This window comes from Bubalus bubalis, chromosome 3 (genome assembly GCF_019923935.1).
Source record: "Bubalus bubalis isolate 160015118507 breed Murrah chromosome 3, NDDB_SH_1, whole genome shotgun sequence".
Classification (NCBI taxonomy): Eukaryota; Metazoa; Chordata; class Mammalia; order Artiodactyla; family Bovidae; genus Bubalus; species Bubalus bubalis.
Genome location: NC_059159.1, coordinates 52,504,532 through 52,525,363, shown reverse-complemented (window position 1 = coordinate 52,525,363; position 20,832 = coordinate 52,504,532). Strand labels below are relative to the sequence as shown.

At 38.2% G+C, this 20,832-nt stretch overlaps 1 protein-coding gene across 5 annotated transcripts in view; it reads left to right on the top strand.

Annotated features, from left to right (window-relative positions):
* The window catches only part of VMP1 (vacuole membrane protein 1), a 125,672-nt gene that overhangs the window by 15,299 nt on the left and 89,541 nt on the right, over positions 1-20,832 (top strand). For all 5 annotated transcript variants that reach the window (XM_006065431.4, XM_006065433.4, XM_006065432.4 and 2 more), the window contains 4 exons: positions 1,451-1,552; positions 5,919-6,054; positions 7,198-7,288; positions 8,635-8,745. In XM_006065431.4, coding sequence (XP_006065493.1) covers positions 1,477-1,552; positions 5,919-6,054; positions 7,198-7,288; positions 8,635-8,745 — 414 coding nt within the window. In that variant the 5' untranslated portion in view covers positions 1,451-1,476. The remainder of the gene's footprint in view (positions 1-1,450; positions 1,553-5,918; positions 6,055-7,197; positions 7,289-8,634; positions 8,746-20,832) is intronic.

Below are 20,832 nucleotides of genomic sequence, written 5' to 3'. Positions count from 1 at the left end.
ATATGCACACTAGCATGCCCAAACACACTCCTTCATCGTCATCAATTTTATGGACATGAGAATTTTTGTTCTCCTTTTGTAGATCCAAAGAATCAAGATCTAGAAAAAATGAGACTTACTTAAAATCATGCAACTTAGTCAGTAGCAAATCTGGTGTGCAAATCCGGATTTTAGACTCACAGTCCTCTGCTCCAGGCTCTCCATCTGTGCTGAGGGAAACCTGTGCTTTATTTCCTGATATGTTAATTTGTTTATTGAAAAATGAAGGCAACAAAAAAAGGTGTCCAGAAATGGATTGTGTCTAAAAGAAGAAACCTTCTGTTGGAGTAATGAATGTAGGCTTTTTCTTCAGCCTTTATAATCTTACATTTGTTTTCCTTTATGAAGCCTAAAGTATGGTTGGAATTTTAGCCAAGGGATAAAATAGTTCTAACTAACAAAGTGTAGGAAGATTGAACCCATGACCACGTCATCTCATCAGCTGAGTCTAAATCTAGCAGGACTCACGGCACGTGCAGAGGACTCAGCACTGAGACTTTGAAGTGATACACATTTTGAGTAGCAAGATGTGCTTTACTAGCACCTGAAAGAGTGATACAGGCACAGGTAATCTGATGTTTTTGTATAGAATAATTACATCAGCACCGTTTATATGTTGTAATTTAGAGATTTTAAGTAAAAGATTTACATCTATACTTGTAATATAAAGTGTAATATGACAAGTCTATTTAAATACTCACTCATTCTTGGCTGCCTCAGGTCTCGGTTGAGGCACACAGGCTCAGTAGTTAGGCAGGGCGTGTGGGGCCTTAGTCCCTGACCAGGGGCCGGAACCATGTCCCCTGCATGGGAAGGCGGGCTCTTAACCACTGTACCACCAGGCAAGTCCTTAAAGAGTACATTTAACTCATCTTAAACGTTTAAAATTTTCACCTTCTATGCCTGTACATTTTTTTCTTTCAGTAGAATTGCTTGCTAAATATAATGAATCTTGGATCTGTTGTCAACATTTTTAACATGTTTGATAATGTAATCTTTTTTTTTTTTAAAGTAATTCCAAAGGACTGAAAGATTGGTAAAATTTGAGTAGATAGTGTGTATGGTATTAATGAACTATAAAGACTTTAGACCTTTTAAGTTATCTGTTTGAAGGTAGTAGTATTTTATAACCTTCTATGGAAAAAATGCCTCCAAATTTTAATCTGGAAAAGCACTGGGATAGCTGTTTGGAAAAGGATTGCAACAACATGGCTTTTATATGTTTAATACTTCTACTAGACTTTTATGCAGATTATTAACTCTTGATTATAACTGAGAAAATTAAGGTGTCAACATGTTGAGATAGCAGGTGGGGATTCCTACCATGTGGTTTCTGTATTCAGTTTCATTCAGCCACAGATGCAAGGCAGGAATATGTAACATAGCACTGGATTTTATTTTGTTTTATTAGCTCCTCAAGAGTTATTGATCTATGAAATGGCAGAGAATGGAAAAAATTGTGACCAGAGACGTGTAGCAATGAACAAGGAACAATATAATGGAAACTTCACAGGTAAAGGATGGTTGTTTGGAGGGAGAAGATCTGTGGGTTTAAATGATATCCTTTTCATTGGAATAAAATTCAAATATATCTAATATGTATTATCTTTTGTTAATAAAATAATATATAGTAATATAAAATACATAAAATTCTTATAAATCTTATAAAAGATTATCTTTTGTTTCATCTTCATAGTAAATTAAATTATGGATGTATAAGGGCCTATAAGGTGATTTTTCACAGTGATAGCAGAAGCAGCTTGGCCATAGTCACATCAGCAGTGTTCTAGACACAAAATTCTTGCTTTTTAATCTTATGGTGTGGTAAATATTTATTTGACTTTGTTTGCCATTCAGTTCTATCATGCTATTTTGTAACCTTAGAAATAGATGATTAAAAAAAAAAAAAAAGAAATAGATGATAAATTTATTTATTATGCTAATTGTAATTTTTATAATTATCCAAAAAGTCAGAATGTGATTATTGTGTATTTCTTTTTAAATTTTAATTTGAGACAAATAAATTTTTATTTTAATTGAATTAGGAATTTGTGGCAAATTTCAGTATGCTGCTGCTGCTGCTGCTGCTGCTAAGTCGCTTCAGTCGTGTCCGATTCTGTGCGACCCCATAGACGGCAGCCCACCAGCCTCCCCCGTCCCTGGGATTCTCCAGGCAAGAACACTGGAGTGGGTTGCCATTTCCTTCTCCAATGTATGAAAGTGAAAAGTGAAAGTGAAGTCACTCGGCCGTGCCCGACTCTTAGCGACTCCATGGGCTGCAGCCTACCAGGCTCCTCTGTCCATGGGATTTTCCAGGCAAGAGTACTGGAGTGGGTTGCCATTGCCTTCTCCGAAATTTCAGAGTATTTGACTCTTATTTATACATTCACCCTAAAAATTACAGTTATCATTTATATAGACGATTTAAGTAAGAACTTTCCCTTATGTGTTTAAAAGAAAGTGAAAGGTTTTCCTTTTCTGTTAATTGTAATGATTTGCTTTTTAACTTGATCATTTGACATCTCAAACACATTGCAAATAATATCAGTACTTCAGCAGGGTTATAATTATATCATAGAAATCTTCTTCTACTGGAAGGACTGCAAGCTTTCTGAAGTAGTAGTCCCCATCTGTTCATTTTGATCACTACATTGCTTTGCAGAATGTGTTTGCAGCACTTAACTGACTCTTGGGTTACTTTGGTTGTCAATAAATATTGTATCATTTCGCCATGAGTCTCAGGATTCAGAGATAGGCATTGCATGTATCATAGTCTCGTCCCATTCGGAGCTTTCACATGTCATTTTTTCATTCCTTTCAGCAAGCGCATGCATTTGTATATTCTTCTTCTATTGCCTACACCTTTGGAATTTAAAATTAATGTGAGAATGGCACACTTACTGTTCTGTACCATGGTGTGCATTTGTTTGAGATTTTTAACTTACTATTTTCTAGAGATTGTACATGAAGAGCTTATGCTTTTTTCTTTTTTATTTGTTTATTTTGGGCTGGACTAGGACTTCGTTGCTGCGTGCAGACTTACTCTTCATGGCACTGCACAGGCTCCTTATTGCTGTGGTTTCTCTTGCTGCAGGCACAGGCTCTAAGCACAGGCTCAGTAGCTGTGGCCCACGTGCTTCATTGCTGCACAGCATGTGGGGTCCTCCCAGACCACGGCTTGAATCAGTCCTCTGCTTTGGCAGGTGGATGCTTATCCACTGAACCACCAGGGAAGTCCCAAGAACTTATTCTTTATTGCGGCTGCTTAGTGTTCTGTTGTTCAGGTATAACATATTTTAATCACTCCTCCATCTTATTAAAGCAAATAACACTGCACTGAATAAACTTGTACAAAAGTCATTTCTCCTTACACCTAATCATTCTCCTGAGTAGAATTATTCAGTGACAGTTCAGTTCAGTTCAGTTGCTCAGATGAGTCCGACTCCTTGCGACCCCATGGACTGCAGCATGCTAGGCCTCCCTGTCCATCACCAACTCCTGGAGTTTACCCAAACTCATCTCCATTGATTGAGTCAGTGATGGCATCCAACCATCTCATCCTCTGTCGTCCCCTTCTCCTCCCGCCTTCAATCTTTCCCAGCATCAGGGCATTTTCCAGTGAGTCAGCTCTTTGCATCAGGTGGCTGCAGTATTGGAGTTTCAGTTTCAACATCAATCCTTCCAGTGAAGACTCAGGACTGATCTCCTTTGGGATGGACTGGTTGGATCTCCTTGCAGTCGAAGGGACTCTCAAGAGTCTTCTCCAAAACCACAGTTCAAAAGCATCAATTCTTCAGTGCTCAGCTTTCTTTATAGTCCAACTCTCACATCCATACATGACTTCTAGAAAAACCATAGCCCTGACTTGACAGACCGTTGTTGGCAAAGTAATGTCAAAGTTGGTCATAACTTTGCTTTTTAATATGCTGTCTAGGTTGCTCATAACTTTGCTTCTAAGGAGCAACCGTCTTTTAATTTTATGGCTGTGGTCACCATCTGCAGTGATTTTGGAGCCCCCCAAAATAAAGTCTGCCACTGTTTCTACTGTTTCCCATCTATTTGCCATGAAGTGATGGGGCTGGATGCCATGATCTTAGTTTTCTGAATGTTGAGCTTTAAGCCACCTTTTTCACTCTCCTTTTTCACTTTCATCGAGAGGCTCTTTAGTTCTTTGCTTTCTGCCATAAGGGTGGTGTCATCTGCATATCTGAGGTTATTGATACTTCTCCTGGCAATCTTGATTCCAGCTTATGCTTCATCCACCCCGGCATTTTACATGATGTGTTCTGCATATAAGTTAAATAAGCAGGGTGACAATATACAGCCTTGACGTACTCCTTTTCCTATTTGGAACCAGTCTGTTGTTCCATGTCCAGTTCTAACTGTTGCTTCCTGACCTGCATATAGGTTTCTCAAGAGGCAGGTCAGGTGGTCTGGTGTTCCCATCTCTTTCAGAATTTTCCACAGTTCGTTGTGATCTACACAGTCAAAGGCTTTGGCATAGTCAATAAAGCAGAAATAGATGTTTTTCTGAAACTTTCTTGCTTTTTCAATGATCCAGCGGATGTTGGCAATTTGATCTCTGGTTCCTCTGCCTTTTCTAAAACCAGCTTGAACATCTGGAAGTTTATGATTCATGTATTGTTGAAGCCTCGCTTGGAGAATTTTGAGCATTACTTTGCTGGCATGTGAGATGAGTGCAATTGTGCAGTAGTTGGAGCATGCTTTGACATTGCTTTTCTTAGGGATTGGAATGAAAACTGACCTTTTCCAGTCCTGTGGCCACTGCTGAGTTTTCCAAATTTGCTGGCATATTGAGTGCAGCACTTTCACAGCATCATCTTTCAGGATTTGAAATAGCTCAACTGGAGAGTATATGCATTTATAATTTCAAGAGATGATGCCAAGAGATTTACTATTATTTACAATAATAAGTAACCTTAATTGTACATATATATACAGGTATTAACTCATTTAATCTTTAACAAGACCCTAAAAAGTAACTACTGTTTTTATTTTAGCGAAGACAAAACTGAGGCACAGAAAGGTTAACTGGCTTTGACCAATAGGTGGCAGAGCCAGGGTTTAATGTCCCTTAAGAAGGTTTTTTTAGAGCAGAACCTGCTGGTCTTCCCTGATAGCTCAGATGGTAAAGAATCTGCCTGCAATGCAGGAGACCTGGGTTTAGTCCCTGAGTTGGGATCCCCTGGAGAAGGCAATAACAACCCACTCCAGTATTCTTGCCTGGAGCATTCCATGGACATAAGAGCTTAGCAGGCTATAGTCCATGGGATCGCAGAGAGTCGTATATGACTAAGTGACTAACACTACTACTACTAATTGGCCTTCACATTTTGAGCTCTAAATCACTTTGTTCTATGATATGATGCTAAATTGCCCTTCACAGAAAGTGGACTAATTTAGTATTCCAGTAATGTATGGGCTTCCGAGCTGGCTCAGATGGTAAAGTGTCTGCCTGCAATACTGGAGACCCAGGTTCGATCCCTGGGTTAGGAAAATCCCCTGGAGAAGGAAATGGCAACCCACTCCAGTACTCTTGCCTAGAAAATTCTATGGACGGAGGAGCCTGGTAGGCTCCAGTCCATAGGGTCGCAAAGAGTTGGACATGACTGAGGGACTTCACTTTGACTTTCAGTAATGTATAAGAGAAACTTGTGTACTGACTCTAAAATAATTCCAAAAAGAATGATAAGAGTAGAACAGCAGGACATAGCCTAGACTTGGCACAGTGTGAATCGGGTTGTTTGCTTTTGAGGTTTCTATGCAGTCCTTCAAACATGGGATGGGAAGATAGGTGAGTTTTGAGAGTGATTGGGAAAAGTAGCATCCTGTTTTAACTTCTGCACTAATTTTTTCAGACCCCTCTTCAGTGAATGAAAAGAAGAGGAGGGATCGAGAAGAAAGACAGAATATTGTCCTGTGGAGACAGCCACTCATTACCTTGCAGTATTTTTCTCTGGAAACCCTAGTAATCTTGAAGGAATGGACCTCAAAGTAAAGAGTCTTCCATTAACTTTTATATAAACTGTTTTTACTAATTCTAGAAGTCTTCAGCAATCTCCTATTCCTGCCACCTGCTCTATCAAAATGGATTAATTAGATTTAGAATGTTATAGGAACATGCTTATTTTCCTTTTTATATGTAGTTTGAAGAAAAATAGATTAGGGAAACTTACTGCTATTTGTTCACTGGATTATTACAGTTGACCATTGTCTCCTATTGAATCCTTTATGCAAAGGAGAACCCTAAGAACGAAAAGTGTTTTCTTCTGGCTTTACCTTCAGGAGAAATCAGGCCTGTGTACGATACACTGATTCTTTAGCAGGTCAAGGTTCAGGATACGTGGCACTACTGATAGTTTGAGCCAATGAAAAGGACTCTGCCATGGAAATTGTGTTCTGTCTTTGATTTTAGTACTTGTAAGCCCTGTTTCTGATATCATAAAGAGCAAGTTGAACTTTTAATTGCCTTAATCATTTTATGGTTTACCTTTCCAAGATATCTGTAATAATATCTGACATTTTTATTGTACTTGCGGTTTATACAGTATTTTGTAACACTTTTTAGTTCATTTGATTCTTCTAGCAGTTCTGCAAAGAAGGTAAAATAAGTATACGATCATTATGATTTTAAAAACAAGAAACAGAATCAGATTGGTTGAGTGTCTTACTCCAAGTGCAGTACTTCAGAGACTCTGATCCAAGTCCTCTGACTAAAGGCTAAAGCCCTATGCAGTATATACTTGTTCAAATTCATTTCTAGTTGGAGGATAATAGTTTTACAGTGTTGTGTTGGTTTCTGCCATACAGCAGCATGAATCAGCCAGAAGTATACATATATCCTCTTCGTCCTGTCCCAATTAGAGGCTGGAGTATATACAAGCAATTTGGGGATATGGGGAGGGCGGCAGTGGGGTTTCTAGTGAGAAATTAGATTCTGTACCCATGTATCTTGTTTATTCTCTTCTGTACATCAAGAGACTATAGTCTTTAAGAACAAAAGAGCTCAGTCCACCAAGAACCACTTCTAAACCTGAGCTAAATAAAAAACTTCATTGTTTCAGTGAGAAATGTCTTGAGAGTGATGAATCCTAAAAATGAGACTGATGTATCTCATTTTTTTGTTTTGTTTTTAAGATTATGGCATCGTCAAAGCATTGTGGTGTCTGTTTTGCTGCTGCTTGCTGTGCTCACAGCTACGTATTATGTTGAAGGAGCACATCAACAGGTATGAGGTTCAACGCTGTTCTTCCTTCCCGAGTCCCAGGCAGTTTCAGAATGGAACTGTTTTGGGATTTGTTGTGGCTTTTGTTGATTTTTTTAAAAAATTTATCTCATAAGTGGTATCTTAATGTCTTATTTTTAAGGTCAAATATTAAAAATATTCTTGTGGTAATTCATGGCTGCTCAGTATTTATATTTGGTATATATCATTCCTTTTTACCTTTAAGGATTTAAATGTAACTTTCCAGGCAATGTTTAGTCAAAGCAGCATGAATTCTTTAATCACTACCAAGGTCTTCATATTTTCTATACTGTGACCTATCAAAGCTCATATACTCATCCTAGATTGAAAGTTCAGTTTTATATGTATAAAGTGGGGGGAAGTTTGCTTGCCTGTTGTCTATAAGTACAGCATAAATGAAGGGAAATAAGACATTTTGTTAATAACTTTTGTTAAAATAGCAAAATGTTCATGTATTCTGATAGGAAATGGTTCTAAAAGGGTACCATTTCACATGTTAAAGCAGTTTACCTCTATATTCATCAAAATGCCAATGGTGATTATCTTTGGTAGGGTGGAGATTATGGGCGATAGTTGTTTTTTACTTTATGTATTTCTGCTTGTCTATAATAAACATATATTGCTTGTAAAATTAGGAAACAATAAATGGCATTAAAAGGAGGGGGGTGAAGCAGTTTGCTTCTAATCAGAGAAGTTTTTATACATATAAATGCAGATTTTAAATATATTTTAAAGAAATCTGTGTGTGCTATTAAGAGTTTCCCGGAACCAGCTTGATGGATTTACTGTCCAGTATGAGCATCTAAACTCTGGAAATCTTCCAAGTCTGTATCCCAGCGGGCTGCAGTTTGCTTTTGCTTGTAAAGCATCTTGGTCTTAAATATATAAAAATAATTTTATGTACATTTTTTACTAGGATCAACGAGAATATGTTCTGGTTCCAAATACTATATAAATAACCCCCCATCTCTTACCACTGTATATTATCATGCTTTTTTAAACAAAATTTGTGAAACTTTTAAGTGTCTAAAATTTTTATTCTCATAGTTAGCAGTAATTTGCATATTTCCTACAAATGTCATTGTAATAGTAGGACTTTTAAAACGTTAGAAATGAGCTTTATTACAGTCACATGATTTTTTCTTTTTTGGTCATCTCTGCTACCACATGTTAGAGGAATTAGGTCTCTTTGAGGAGCCTTGACTCTTAATACTTTCTTCCTATTGGAAACAGTGTTTTGTTTTGTTTTTTAATTGTAGTTGATAAATACATTTCTGCTTAAGAATTCCGATTTTGTTTTTTATCACCTTATCTCTTTTGTTTTTCAGTATGTGCAACGTATAGAGAAACAGTTTCTTTTGTATGCCTACTGGATAGGCTTAGGAATTTTGTCTTCTGTTGGGCTTGGAACAGGGCTGCACACCTTTCTGCTTTATCTGGTAAGATTAACTTTTAATAATCGAGGTTGAAAGAGATTATGTTTTAATTTGTGCTTATACTTCAGAAGTTAAAATTCTAAGGCTTTTATTTGACTATCTTTGTGTTTTATACGTATTCTAATCCTCCAATCAGTGCTTTAGGTTTGATTCAGAACTCTGTTTTGGTTTTCCTTTTGAGTTGAGAATTTAAAAAGAGAAGGGAGAGGAAAAGCCTTAGGCAAATGAGATTGTTTACTTATATTAATTCAGCCAGGAAACGTTTTTTCTGTTGAGATTTCGAAATAGTGGCTCTCTTGCTTATGCAGTTGCATTGTAATAGTTGAAGTTATTCAGTTGTACAAAATTCCATGTACGGGTTGGAATTGACTTGGACAGTAACTTTCTCTGTTAATAACCAATGAGAATGGTGTCTCCCTCACACCCTCAGATAACCTTGTGCACAACGGGGTGGTTACTCTGGTGTTTTTACTGAATGCAGCTCATGAAGTGTGATGTGTGTAGAACTTTCTTAAACTCTTTTAAATCAAAATATAAAATGTACCTTTCCTAAAAAATACATATATTTTTTTACTTAGTTGAAATTAGAAATGAAAGAGAGGTTTTTGCTTTGGACACTGTCAAATGTAATGAAATGATGGCAGGGCTAGGACTGGGGGGTGACAAGCGTGACATCGAGGGCATGGGATTTATACAGTTGCTTTTGGGGTCATCGAAATGTGGGGCTCCTGAGTGAAGGCCTCATTAAATTTGTACCCTGGATGTCTCTCTTGTTTCACTCTCTTCCTGTCTCTGAATAATGTATTGAAAACAATTTCATATTTGAAAACAGCTTGCTCTTGATGGAGAAAACAGGTGAAAAGTAGTCATAGCAGTATGATGGCTGAATAGAGTTCAGCAGTGCAGACACTTCTAATCTCTATGCTTCAATGAATTCACTTCTGAAGCAGGTATGATAAATATTAGGAAATCAATATTCAGAAAGCTGTTTAATAATCTGAAGAATAAGGATTAATCTATAATACATAAGTTCTGTGAGTTTATGGGAATTTTAAAACATGGAATTTTAGAATTCTGTTCATGACTGCTTGTTGATTTTAACCCAGATAGAAACATAAATCCTAGATAAGTGATCCTATCAGTGTTTCTTTAATTATTCTAGAAATATAATGCTATACTAGAGGTTGCAGCAGAGGAGGAAAGAAGAAAAGACCAGTTCACTTTCTATTCTTTTCTAGACCTGTCCTCTTAGATTCCTTGGGAAGATCAGATTAAGGAACTCATTAGTTGCATTTGATTAATTTGGAAGTATTTAAAAAGCAACCCAGCTAGCAGATTCTACTGAATCTTTAAAGGGATTCTAATGAACCTTATAAATCCCATAATAAGAATAAGAAAAATGTGAAACTTAGAAGTTTCACGTTTTCTGTTTCTTTTCATATCCTTGAGAAACTTTTATAAAATGGCATTTATAAACTGTGTTGTTGTAAAAACAGTATAATTTTAGTTCCATTGATTCATGTAACCAGTAAAGGATTTAAAACATACAAATAAGCATTTACTACAAAATGTATTTCAGTGAAAAGTCAAATCTTTGTTTCTGTAAACTAAGTAGTTATTTCTGCCCTTGATCAGAGTGCAGGGTTAAGGGAATGTGGTTAGATTTTTCACAAGTTTAGAAGGAATTCTTCAAAAACTACTTGAAGGAAAGTATCACTCTCTCCTTACTAGTTAAGCAAATGTGGAGATAAAGTCAAGGAACATCTGAAACTGTATTGCATTATACATAAAAACCATATAAAAACATTGTGGCGTTATCATTGCTGCTGATAAACTGGCATCCAGATGGATCAGACCATGTTTTTCAGCATTAGATTAATTTGATTTTTGTTTGTTATTTGTCAGTAGCATTTAGAGTTATTTTTAAGTGCCCTAAAAGCAAAATAACCAGATCTGCATTTTTGTTGTTCAGTCACTCAGTCATGTCTGACTCTTTGCGATTCCATGAATGGCAGCATACCAGGCTTCCCTTCCTTCATTATCTCCCGGAGTTTGCTCAGACTCATGTCCATTAAGTTAGTGATGCCATCCAACTATCGCCATCCTCTGTCGCCCCCTTCTCCTCCTGCCCTCAGTCTTTCACAGCATCAGGGTCTTTTCCCATGAGAAAGCTCTTCACATCATGCGGCTGAAGTATTGAAACTTCAGCTTTAGTATTAGTTGTTCCAGTGAATAATCAGGGTTTATTTCCCTTAGGATTGACTGGTTGAATCTCCTTGCAGTCCAAGGGACTCTAAAGAGTCTTCTCCAACACTACAGTCCAAAAGCATCAGTTCTTCAGTGCTCAACCTTCTTTATGGTTCAACTCACATCCATACATGACTACTGGAAAAACCAGAGCTTTGACTATATGGAACTTTGTTGGCAAAGTGATGTCTCTGCTTTTTAATACGCTGTCTAGGTTTGTCATAGATTTTCTTCCAAGGAGCAAGCGTCTTTTAATTTCATGGCTGCAGTCACTGTCCACAGTGATTTTGGAGCCCAAGTAAAAAAAGTCTGTCACTGTTTCCATTGTTTCCCCATCTGTTTGCCATGAAGTGATGGGACTGAATGCCATGATCTTCATTTTTTGAAAGCTGAGTTTTAAGCCAGAGTCTTTAGTCTCCTCTTTCACTTTCACCAAGGACTCTTTAGTTCTTCTTCGCTTTATGCTATTAGGGTGGGGTTGTCTGCATATATGACGTTGTTGATATTTCTCCCAGCAATCTTGATTCCAGCTTGTGCTTCATCCAGCCTGGAGTTTCTCATGATGTACTCTGCATAGAAGTAAAATTAAGTAGGGTGCCAATATACAACCTTGTCCCAGTTTTGAACCAGTCCATTGTTCTGTGTACAGTTCTGTCACTTCTTGACCTGCATACAGGTTTCTCAGGAGGCAGGTAAGGTGGGCTGGTATTCCCATCTCTAAGAAGTTTCCACAGTTTGTTATGATCCACACAGTTAAGGCTTTGGCTGTGATCCACACAGTTAAGGCTTTGGCTGTGATCCACACAATCAAAGGCTTTAGCGTAATGAATGAAGCAGAAGTAGATGTTATTCTGGAATTCCTTTGCTTTTTATATGATCCAACAGATGTTGGCAATTGGATCCCTGGCCTCTCTGCCTTTCCTAAATACAGCTTCTACATCTGGAAGTTCTTGGTTCATATACTGTTGAAGCCTAGCTTGAAAAATTTTGAGCATTACCTTGCTAGCATGTGAAATGAGCAGTTATGCGGTAGTCTGAACATTCTTTGGCATTGCCTTTCTTTGGGATTGGAATGAAAATTGACCTTTTCCATTCCTGTGGCCACTGTTGAGTTTTCCAAATTTGCTGGCATATTGAGTGCAACACTTAAACAACATTATCTTTTAGGATTTTGAATAGCTCAGCTGGAATTCCATCATTTCCACTAGCTTTGTTCATAGTAAAGCTTCCTAAGTTCCACTTCACTTCACACTCCAGGATATCTGGAGTGACCCTCCATCATGGTTAATCTTGATCATTAAGACCGTTTTTGTACAGTTGAGGAACCAATATTGATGCATTACTAACTAAAGCCAATTCTTTATATTAGAGTTCATTCTGTGTTTTATATAGTTTTATAGGTTTTGGCAAGAGCTTAATGTTAGACATTCTTCATTACAGGATCACAGAATAGTTTCACTCTCCTAAAAATACCCTGTGCTATACCTTTTCATTCTTATCCTTCTCATTCTCCCTACTCACAGACCCTAAGAAAACACTAATCTTTTCCTCTCTCTGTAAGTTCTGATTTTGTTCGTATAGTTGGGATTATACAGTATGAGTTTTTCTCTGCTTGACTTCTTTCACTTAGCAATATGGATGTAAAGTTCCTCCATTGTCTTCATGGCTTGATACCTGAGTTCTTTATTTTGTGGGGGGCCATGCCCTACTTCATGTGGGATCTTAATTCCCCAACCAAGGATCAAACCCACACCCACTGCATTGGAAGCACAAAGTCCCCTGGATCACTGGGAAGTGCCAATATCTCATTTTTTAAATTCCCAAATAATATTCCATTTCCTGGATGTACCACCACAATTTGTTTATCCATTCATGTATTGAAGATCATCGTGGTTATTTCTAGGTTAAAGCAATTATGAATAAAGCTGCTATAAATACTCATGTGCAGGGTTTTGGATATATATACATATATAAGAATTCAGCTCATTTGGGTAAATACCTAGGGACATGATCTGTAGATCATGTATATTAATTGATGATACATAGGAAAGTAATCAGCTTTTGAATATTAACCTTGTATTCTGCAACGTAAATAGTTTCAGGACTTTGTTGTTGATTCTTTAGGATTTTCTATGTAAGATAATCGTGTCATCTGCAAATAGTTTTGTTTTTTCATTCTCAATCTGTGTACCCTTTCATTTTTGCCCCTTGTCTTTTATTGCATTAGCTCCGTCTGATGTTGAATTGGAGTGGTGACAGGGAAATCCCCTTGTTCCCAACCTTGGTGAGGAAGCCTCTAGTTTCTCACCATGAAGCTACATATCATGTTAGCTACAGGTTTTTGTAGGTGTTCCTTATCAAGTAGATGAAACTTACTTCTGTTCCTAGTTTGTTGTGAGTTGTGTGTGTGTTTGAGAGGGTTTTTTTTTTTTTTTTTAAATCATGAATCAGTGAGGATTTGGTCAGAAGAACACTTTTTTAGATCGTCGTGATCAAAAATGGACAAAAGGTCAATATAGCAAACAAATTCAGAATGAGAAGTCTTGAAGAACAATATATTAATGTTAAAAATAAAGAGATACCCAGAATATGCCATTTCCATTTGACCAGATTATCTTTAGTTCTTAAATTTGTTAGTTCTTAAACACAGAATTCCTTCCAGAATTTTTTAGGTATAATAGGGAAAATGAAGAAAAACAAGTATTTGGAAAAAATAATTTCCTGAGAAGTCAAGCAAAAGGAAGATAAAAGATGTCACTGCTTTTGCTTATTTTTAATTACCTGATTGGGATGAAAGTCAGATTCCAAGAAGTTAACTACAGCTGTCTCTACTACTACCACCAAAAATGGCAAGCATTGCCATCATTATTGTCAGGGTAATACTAAGTGAAGTCAGTTCTGTTGTTTTTTACCCATATTTGGTATTCATTTTTGTGAGGAGGTGTTGCATCCTCACCCTGTTGAACTCCAGCCAGGTGATTTGCCTTCGTCAGAGAAATGTGAGCATAACTGGTAGATCTTGCTTCCTAACGGAAGCCTCAAGGTTTGTCATGCTGTGTTTCACCTGGAGCCCGAGTCTCTGACTACGAGGAGCAGATTCACCTTGCTGGCCTCTGGCGGATATGTAGAGTAAGGGAGATAGACACTTAGTTGTCTTAAGCTACCGAGATTGGGGGCTATTTGCTATTTTAACCTATCCTGACCAATAGACGAACATTTATTGAATGTTTACCACATGCTAGACTCTGTGCTCAGCTCTTTACCTGAATTATTTCATGTAGTCCTTCCAAGAACCAGTTCAGTTCAGTTCATTCGCTCAGTTGTGTCCAACGCCTTGCGACCCCATGAATCTCAGCACGCCAGGCCTCCCTGTCCATCACCAACTCCCGGAGTTCACTCAGACTCACGTCCATTGAGTCAGTGATGCCATCCAGCCATCTCATCCTCTGTCCTCCCCTTCTCTTCCTGCCCCCAATCCCTCCCAGCATCAGACTCTTTTCCAATGAGTCAACTCTTCGCATGAGGTGGACAAAGTATTGGAGTTTCAGCTTTAGCATCATTCCTTCCAAAGAAATCCCAGGGCTTATCTCCTTTTGATGGACTGGTTGGATCTCCTTGCAGTCCAAGGGACTCTCAAGAGTCTTCTCCAACACCACAGTTCAAAAGCATCAATTCTTGAGCGCTCAGCCTTCTTCACAGTCCAACTCTCACATCCATACGTGACCACTGGAAAAACCATAGCCTTGACTAGATGGACCTTTGTTGGCAAAGTAATGTCTCTGCTTTTCAATATGATATCTTGGCTGGTCATAACTTTCCTTCCAAGGAGTAAGCGTCTTTTAATTTCATGGCTGCAATCACCATCTGCAGTGATTTTGGAGCCCCGAAAAATAAAGTCTGACACTGTTTCCACTGTTTCCCCATCTATTTGCCATGAAGTGATGGCACCAGATGCCATGATCTTAAGTTTTGTGAATGTTGAGCTTTAAGCCAACATTTTCACTCTCCTCTTTCACTTTCATCAAGAGGCTCTTTAGTTCCTCTTCACTTTCTGCCATAAGGGTGATGTCATCTGCATATCTGAGGTTATTGATATTTCTCCTGGCAATCTTGATTCCAGCTTCTGCTTCTTCCAGCCTAGCATTTCTCATGAGGTACTCTGCATATAAGTTATAAGCAGGGTGACAATATACAGCCTTGAAGTACTCCTTTTCCTATTTGGAACCAGTCTGTTGTTCCATGTCCAGTTCTAACTGTTGCTTCCTGACCTGCATACAGGTTTCTCAAGAGGCAGGTCAGGTGGTCTGGTGTTCCCATCTCTTTCAGAATTTTCCACAGTTTGTTGTGATCCACACAGTCAAAGGCTTTGGCATAGTCAATAAAGCAGAAATAGATGTTTTTCTGGAACTTTCTTGCTTTTTTGATGATCCAGCGGTTGTTGGCAATTTGGTCTCTGGTTCCTCTTCCTTTTCTAAAACCAGCTTGAACATCAGGAAGTTCACGGTTCACATATTGCTGAAGCCTGGCTTGGAGGATTTTGAACATTACTTTACTAGCGTGTGAGATGAGTGCAATTGTGCGGTGGTTTAAGCATTCTTTGGCATTGCCTTTCTTTGGGATTGGAATGAAAACTGACCTTTTCCAGTCCTTTGGCCACTGCTGAGTTTTCCAAATTTGCTGGCATATTGAGTGCAGCACTTTCACAGCATCATCTCTCAGGATTTGGAATAGCTCCACTGGAATTCCATCCCCTCCACTAGCTTTGTTCGTAGTGATGCTTTCTAAGGCCCACTTGACTTCACATTCCAGGATGTCTGGCTCTAGGTCAGTGATCACACCATTGTGATTATCTGGGTCGTGAAGATCTTTTTTGTACAGTTCTTCTGTGTATTCTTGCCACCTCTTGTCAGTATCTTCTGCTTCTGTTAGGTCCATACCATTTCTGTCCTTTATCTAGCCCATCTTTGCATGAAATGTTCCCTTGGTGTCTCTAATTTTCTTGAAGAGATCTCTAGTCTTTCCCATTCTGTTGTTTTCCTCTATTTCTTTGCATTTATCAATGAGGAAGGCTTTCTTATCTCTTCTTGCTATTCTTTGGAACTCTGCATTCAGAAGCTTATATCTTTCCTTTTCTCCTTTGCTTTTCGCTTCTTTTCTTTTCACAGCTATTTATAAGGCCTCCTCAGACAACCATTTTACTTTTTTGCATTTCTTTTCCGTGGAGATGGTCTTGATCCCTGTCTCCTGTACAATGTCACGAACCTCAGTCCATAGTTCATTAGACACTCTATCTATCAGATCTAGGCCCTTAAATCTATTTCTCACTTCCACTGTATAATTATAAGGGATTTGATTTAGGTCATACCTGAATGGTCTAATGGTTTTCCCTACTTTCTTCAATTTAAGTCTGAATTTGGCAATAAGGAGTTCATGATCTGAGCCACAGTCAGCTCCTGGTCTTGTTTTTGCTGACTGTATAGAGCTTCTCCAACTTTGGCTGCAAAGAATATAATCAATCTGATATCGGTGTTGACCATCTGGTGATGTCCATGTGTAGAGTCTTCTCTTGTGTTATTGCAAGAGGGTGTTTGCTATGACCAGTGCTTTCTCTTGACAAAACTTTTATTAGCCTTTGCCCTGCTTCATTCCGTATTCCAAGGCCAAATTTGCCTGTTACTCCAGGCGTTTCTTGACTTCCTACTTTTGCATTCCAGTCCCCTGTAATGAAAAGGACATCTTTTTTGGGTGTTAGTTCTAAAAAGTCTTGTAGGTCTTCATAGAACTGTTCAGCTTCTTAGCGTTACTGGTTGGGGCATAAGGGGCTTGGATTACCGTTGGGGCATAGGCTTGGATTTTTAAGTTTATCATTCAGCAATCTCATTTATAATTTTTAGTTACAATTGAAAGTTATAACTTAATTCAGATGTTCTAGAAATTCTCATCATTTCTCTAAACATTAGATGTAAGACTAGTTGCTTGATTAAATTTAAATGTTAAAATTAATGAAAATCAACCAGGAAAAATGACTTGTTTGGTCTCCTGTCAAATTTTGTAAATTGATTTGGGAGCAGTAGAAATCTTGAGGTTTGCCGAGAACAGGTATGTAACCACAAAGGAAAAGTTAGATACTGTTTATGCAGAAATAGTGATTGTTAAACAGAGAGAAAGAGATTGAAGGGAAAATGAAGAGAGTCCTTCTCAAGGCTCATGTGGAAGTTGTTTGGGCCTCTAGGTTAGTTGAGGGGCTTCCCAGGTGGCACTCACATTGAAGAATCCACCTGCCTGTGCAGAGACGTAAGCTTGTGGGTTCGATTCCTGGGTCGGGAAGATACCCTGGAGGAAGGCATAGAAATCTACTCCAGTAATCTTGCCTGGAAAATCCTATGGACAGTGGAGCCTGGCGGGCTATGGTCCACAGGGTTGCAAAGAGTTGGACATAGCTGAAACAACTTAGCATGGCACAGCTCGGCTAGGCTAGTTGGTTCGTTCCATTAATTCTAATAGTCAACAAATGGGCTTCAGGAGGTCTTTTAATTTCCTGAACACTCTACTTGTTACATATCTTCACAACTGTGCATCTTTCTGGGAGAAAGGACCTATAGTGTTAGATTCTCCAGACTCTGTAACCCATGCAAGGTTAAGAACCACTCTTCTAGGACTTTTTTCCTATCTATGGCTATATTAGTTTGCCACTAGGTGGCATTGCTGATACAACCAATATACTATCCTGTATTTGCAGGTTCTACTCTGGGTAAATATGAAACCCTCAAATAGATTAGAGGCATATTCTGTTTTTCTCTGTATTTATGGTTGCGTAATACCAGTTAATGCATGTGAATGAAAATGTTTTCTTAATAATTTTGCACATTCATTAATTAGTTAAGCAGTTATTCGTTAGACTTTCTGTTCATTGTCATACATGTTTACATGCAGAACATACGCCCGTGGCATGCCCAGTTTCAGGTACAATGCCTTAATTCTCTTTCTTTATTATTTAAAAATATGCAAGTCATGGAGGGTGATTTTGTTATAAGACTAACATAGTCCTATCATGGGAGGTAAGTCATAGGGCATAGTTAGAGCTGGGTTTCAATGCATGGTCCAGTATTACTAACTCTGTGATATTTCACAAATATCTTAACTTGTTAAGCCTCAGTGTATTCAACTGTAAATGGGAGTGATAATAATAGTACCTATCTCATAAGGCTATTTGGAGGAGTAAATGAAATAAGACACGTATACTTTTCAGTTCAGTGGCTAGTATATATAAGATGCTCAGTGAATGTTAAGTGACCGTGATCATCATTATTATTATTATCATTAGTCGTACTCTGTTTTTATCTTTAAAACACTCCTTTTCAGACATGCTTTGGAAGTGGTCAGGTATATGCCCTGATAAACCTGCGGGCTTGACTTTGGAGCCCTGAGAGGCCACAATTTAAATGTAAGGATGAATGTCATACAAATCAGCCCATACAGAGGCTGAAGCTCAGGTGTAAATTTTAAGTCTGGAGGAAAATAAAGTCATCCTAGGTGTCACATTATATTAAAAAATATAATAAGTCAGACACTCAATCCAAAGTAATCAGATATCTGAGGAAACAATATAATTTGGTCAAAACAAGAAATAATAGAAATAGATCCACAGGGTATCTATATAATAAGGTTAGTAGGCGTGTACCTTAATCCCAAATCAATGTGTTTCAAAGAAGTAAAAAATAAGTTAGAATATTTTACCAGAGGTCGAAAACTTTAAAGGAGAGCAAGTGGAAATTTTGAATTAAAAGAATAGCATCTGAAATTAGGAACTCAGTTAATGGACTTCAACAGACCACAGCTAAGACAGGATTAATTGACCAGAGAAAAGTATCTAGAACAAAAAAGGAGAGATGGAGGGAAAAAACATACTGTCTTCACAGGAACTTCAGTAAGACTGATTTGTCGTAGCTTTTGATGAAAAAAATCAGCTGACAGTGGGCTGTCTTTAGATGGCTAAAAGAAAATAACTGCCAGCAGATGATACTCGAAAGTGACCCGTGAACAGTATTAAATAAAGATATTTTCAGAAAAACATAAACAGTTTGCCGCTAGCAAACATGCTGTAAAGGAAATAGTAAAAAAGTGTTCTTTGAATGAATGGAAGGAAAGTAATTCTACATTAAAGCACAGAGTTTCAGGCATGAATAAAGATTAAGAAAAGGGTGTATATATGTACACATATATACATATATACACACATATACATATATATATACACACACAAGTAGGTGCTCATGCTCAGTCACTAAGTCGTGTCCAACTCTGCGATCCCATGGACTGTAGCTTGCCAGGCCTCCCTGTCCACGGGATTTCCCAGGCAAGAATATTTGAGTAGGTTGCATTTCCTTCTCCAGGGGCTCTTCCTGACCCAGTGATTGAACCCACTACCTGTGCCTGAAATAATTCATTAAGATGCTTGCATTATGCCCTTTTTTCATCTGCTTTTTTGTTTTAGAATTTTATAGTCATTTTGCATAAGTCCACCTGTAGTAGATGACTATTTCATGAACTTGATGTCTATTTCATGAGCTGGTTTTGCCTGGCAAGTAGCGCAAGTTTACTGATTTCATTCATTTACTTTCCTCATATTTTTAATAAGTAAGGTGTGTGTGTGTGCACATGTGTACATGCGCACAGCTCAGACACTCGGTCATGCCCGACTCTTTGCGACCCCGTGGGCTGTAGCTCACCAGGCTCCTTTGTCTATGGCATTTTCCAGGCAAGAATACTGGAGTGGGTTGCCATTTCCTGCTGCAGGGCATCTTCCTGAGCCAGGAACTGAACCTGCGTCTTGGGTCTGCTTCCTATCTTTACAACTAGCACCACCTGGGAAGCCCCTTTTATAAGTAGATCAGAAGTCAGAAGAGCTTCTGTGGCGGGTAGATTTTTCTTAGATCACGTCTTCCGAGCCCTCTTCTCTTAGATACTAATTTCCAGAAATCCATTAACAAATTTATTTTAGTCTTAGCATGTATGTAGCAGGTTTCCTTTCAGGTGATTCAGAACTTGAGTGCTTATTTACCAGTGGAAATAACGCCCAGAGTAAAAGCAGCTTAATAAAGAGAAGGTGACTGCTGTTAACTTCTTTGATGTATCTCTGTGTTTGAATGTGTCAGAATTTTCACCTTAATAATGGTTTGGCCCAAGGGACGATGACAGCCCAGGGGCAGCACTTTTGCTGTAAAGGGGCCAAATAGTAAATGTTTTAGGCTTTGTGGGCCGTGCAATCCCTTTTGTAATTCCTCTGATCTGTCATTGTAACAAGAAAGCACCCAGGAACAGTATATAGGAACGAATGCGACTGTTTTCCAGTCAATCTTTATTCAAAAAAACAAATAGCAGACTGGGTTTAATCCACAGGCTGTAGTTTGCTAACCCTGGCTCTAATTCATGGGATGACGATAGTACACCAGAAGAAGCATATTGAACTTGGGAGCCTTAGTGAACTAACCACTCTCTAAGGGTTTTTACGTGACATGTTATGCATTTGATTTCTCCATTTGCCAAAAAAGGATTTCTTTTCTCTTCCAGGTCATAACAGTAGACTTAACATGATGTTTTGGGAGAGAATATAGCTGTGCAAGTGCTTGAGTGGTCTGGAAGACCACCAAGGGTTTAAAAAAAAAAAAGCAACTTTTCATGAAGGGAAAAGTAAAAGAATTTCTTCCAGTTGAGCTGCCTGATGACAACAAAATTTAGTTCTAATCTCATGTTTAAAACCATTGATGTGTGCAGAACCAGTCTGTTGTAAAAATACAACCTTTACAACACTGCAATCATTTTGAGAAATAAATAATTTTTGAA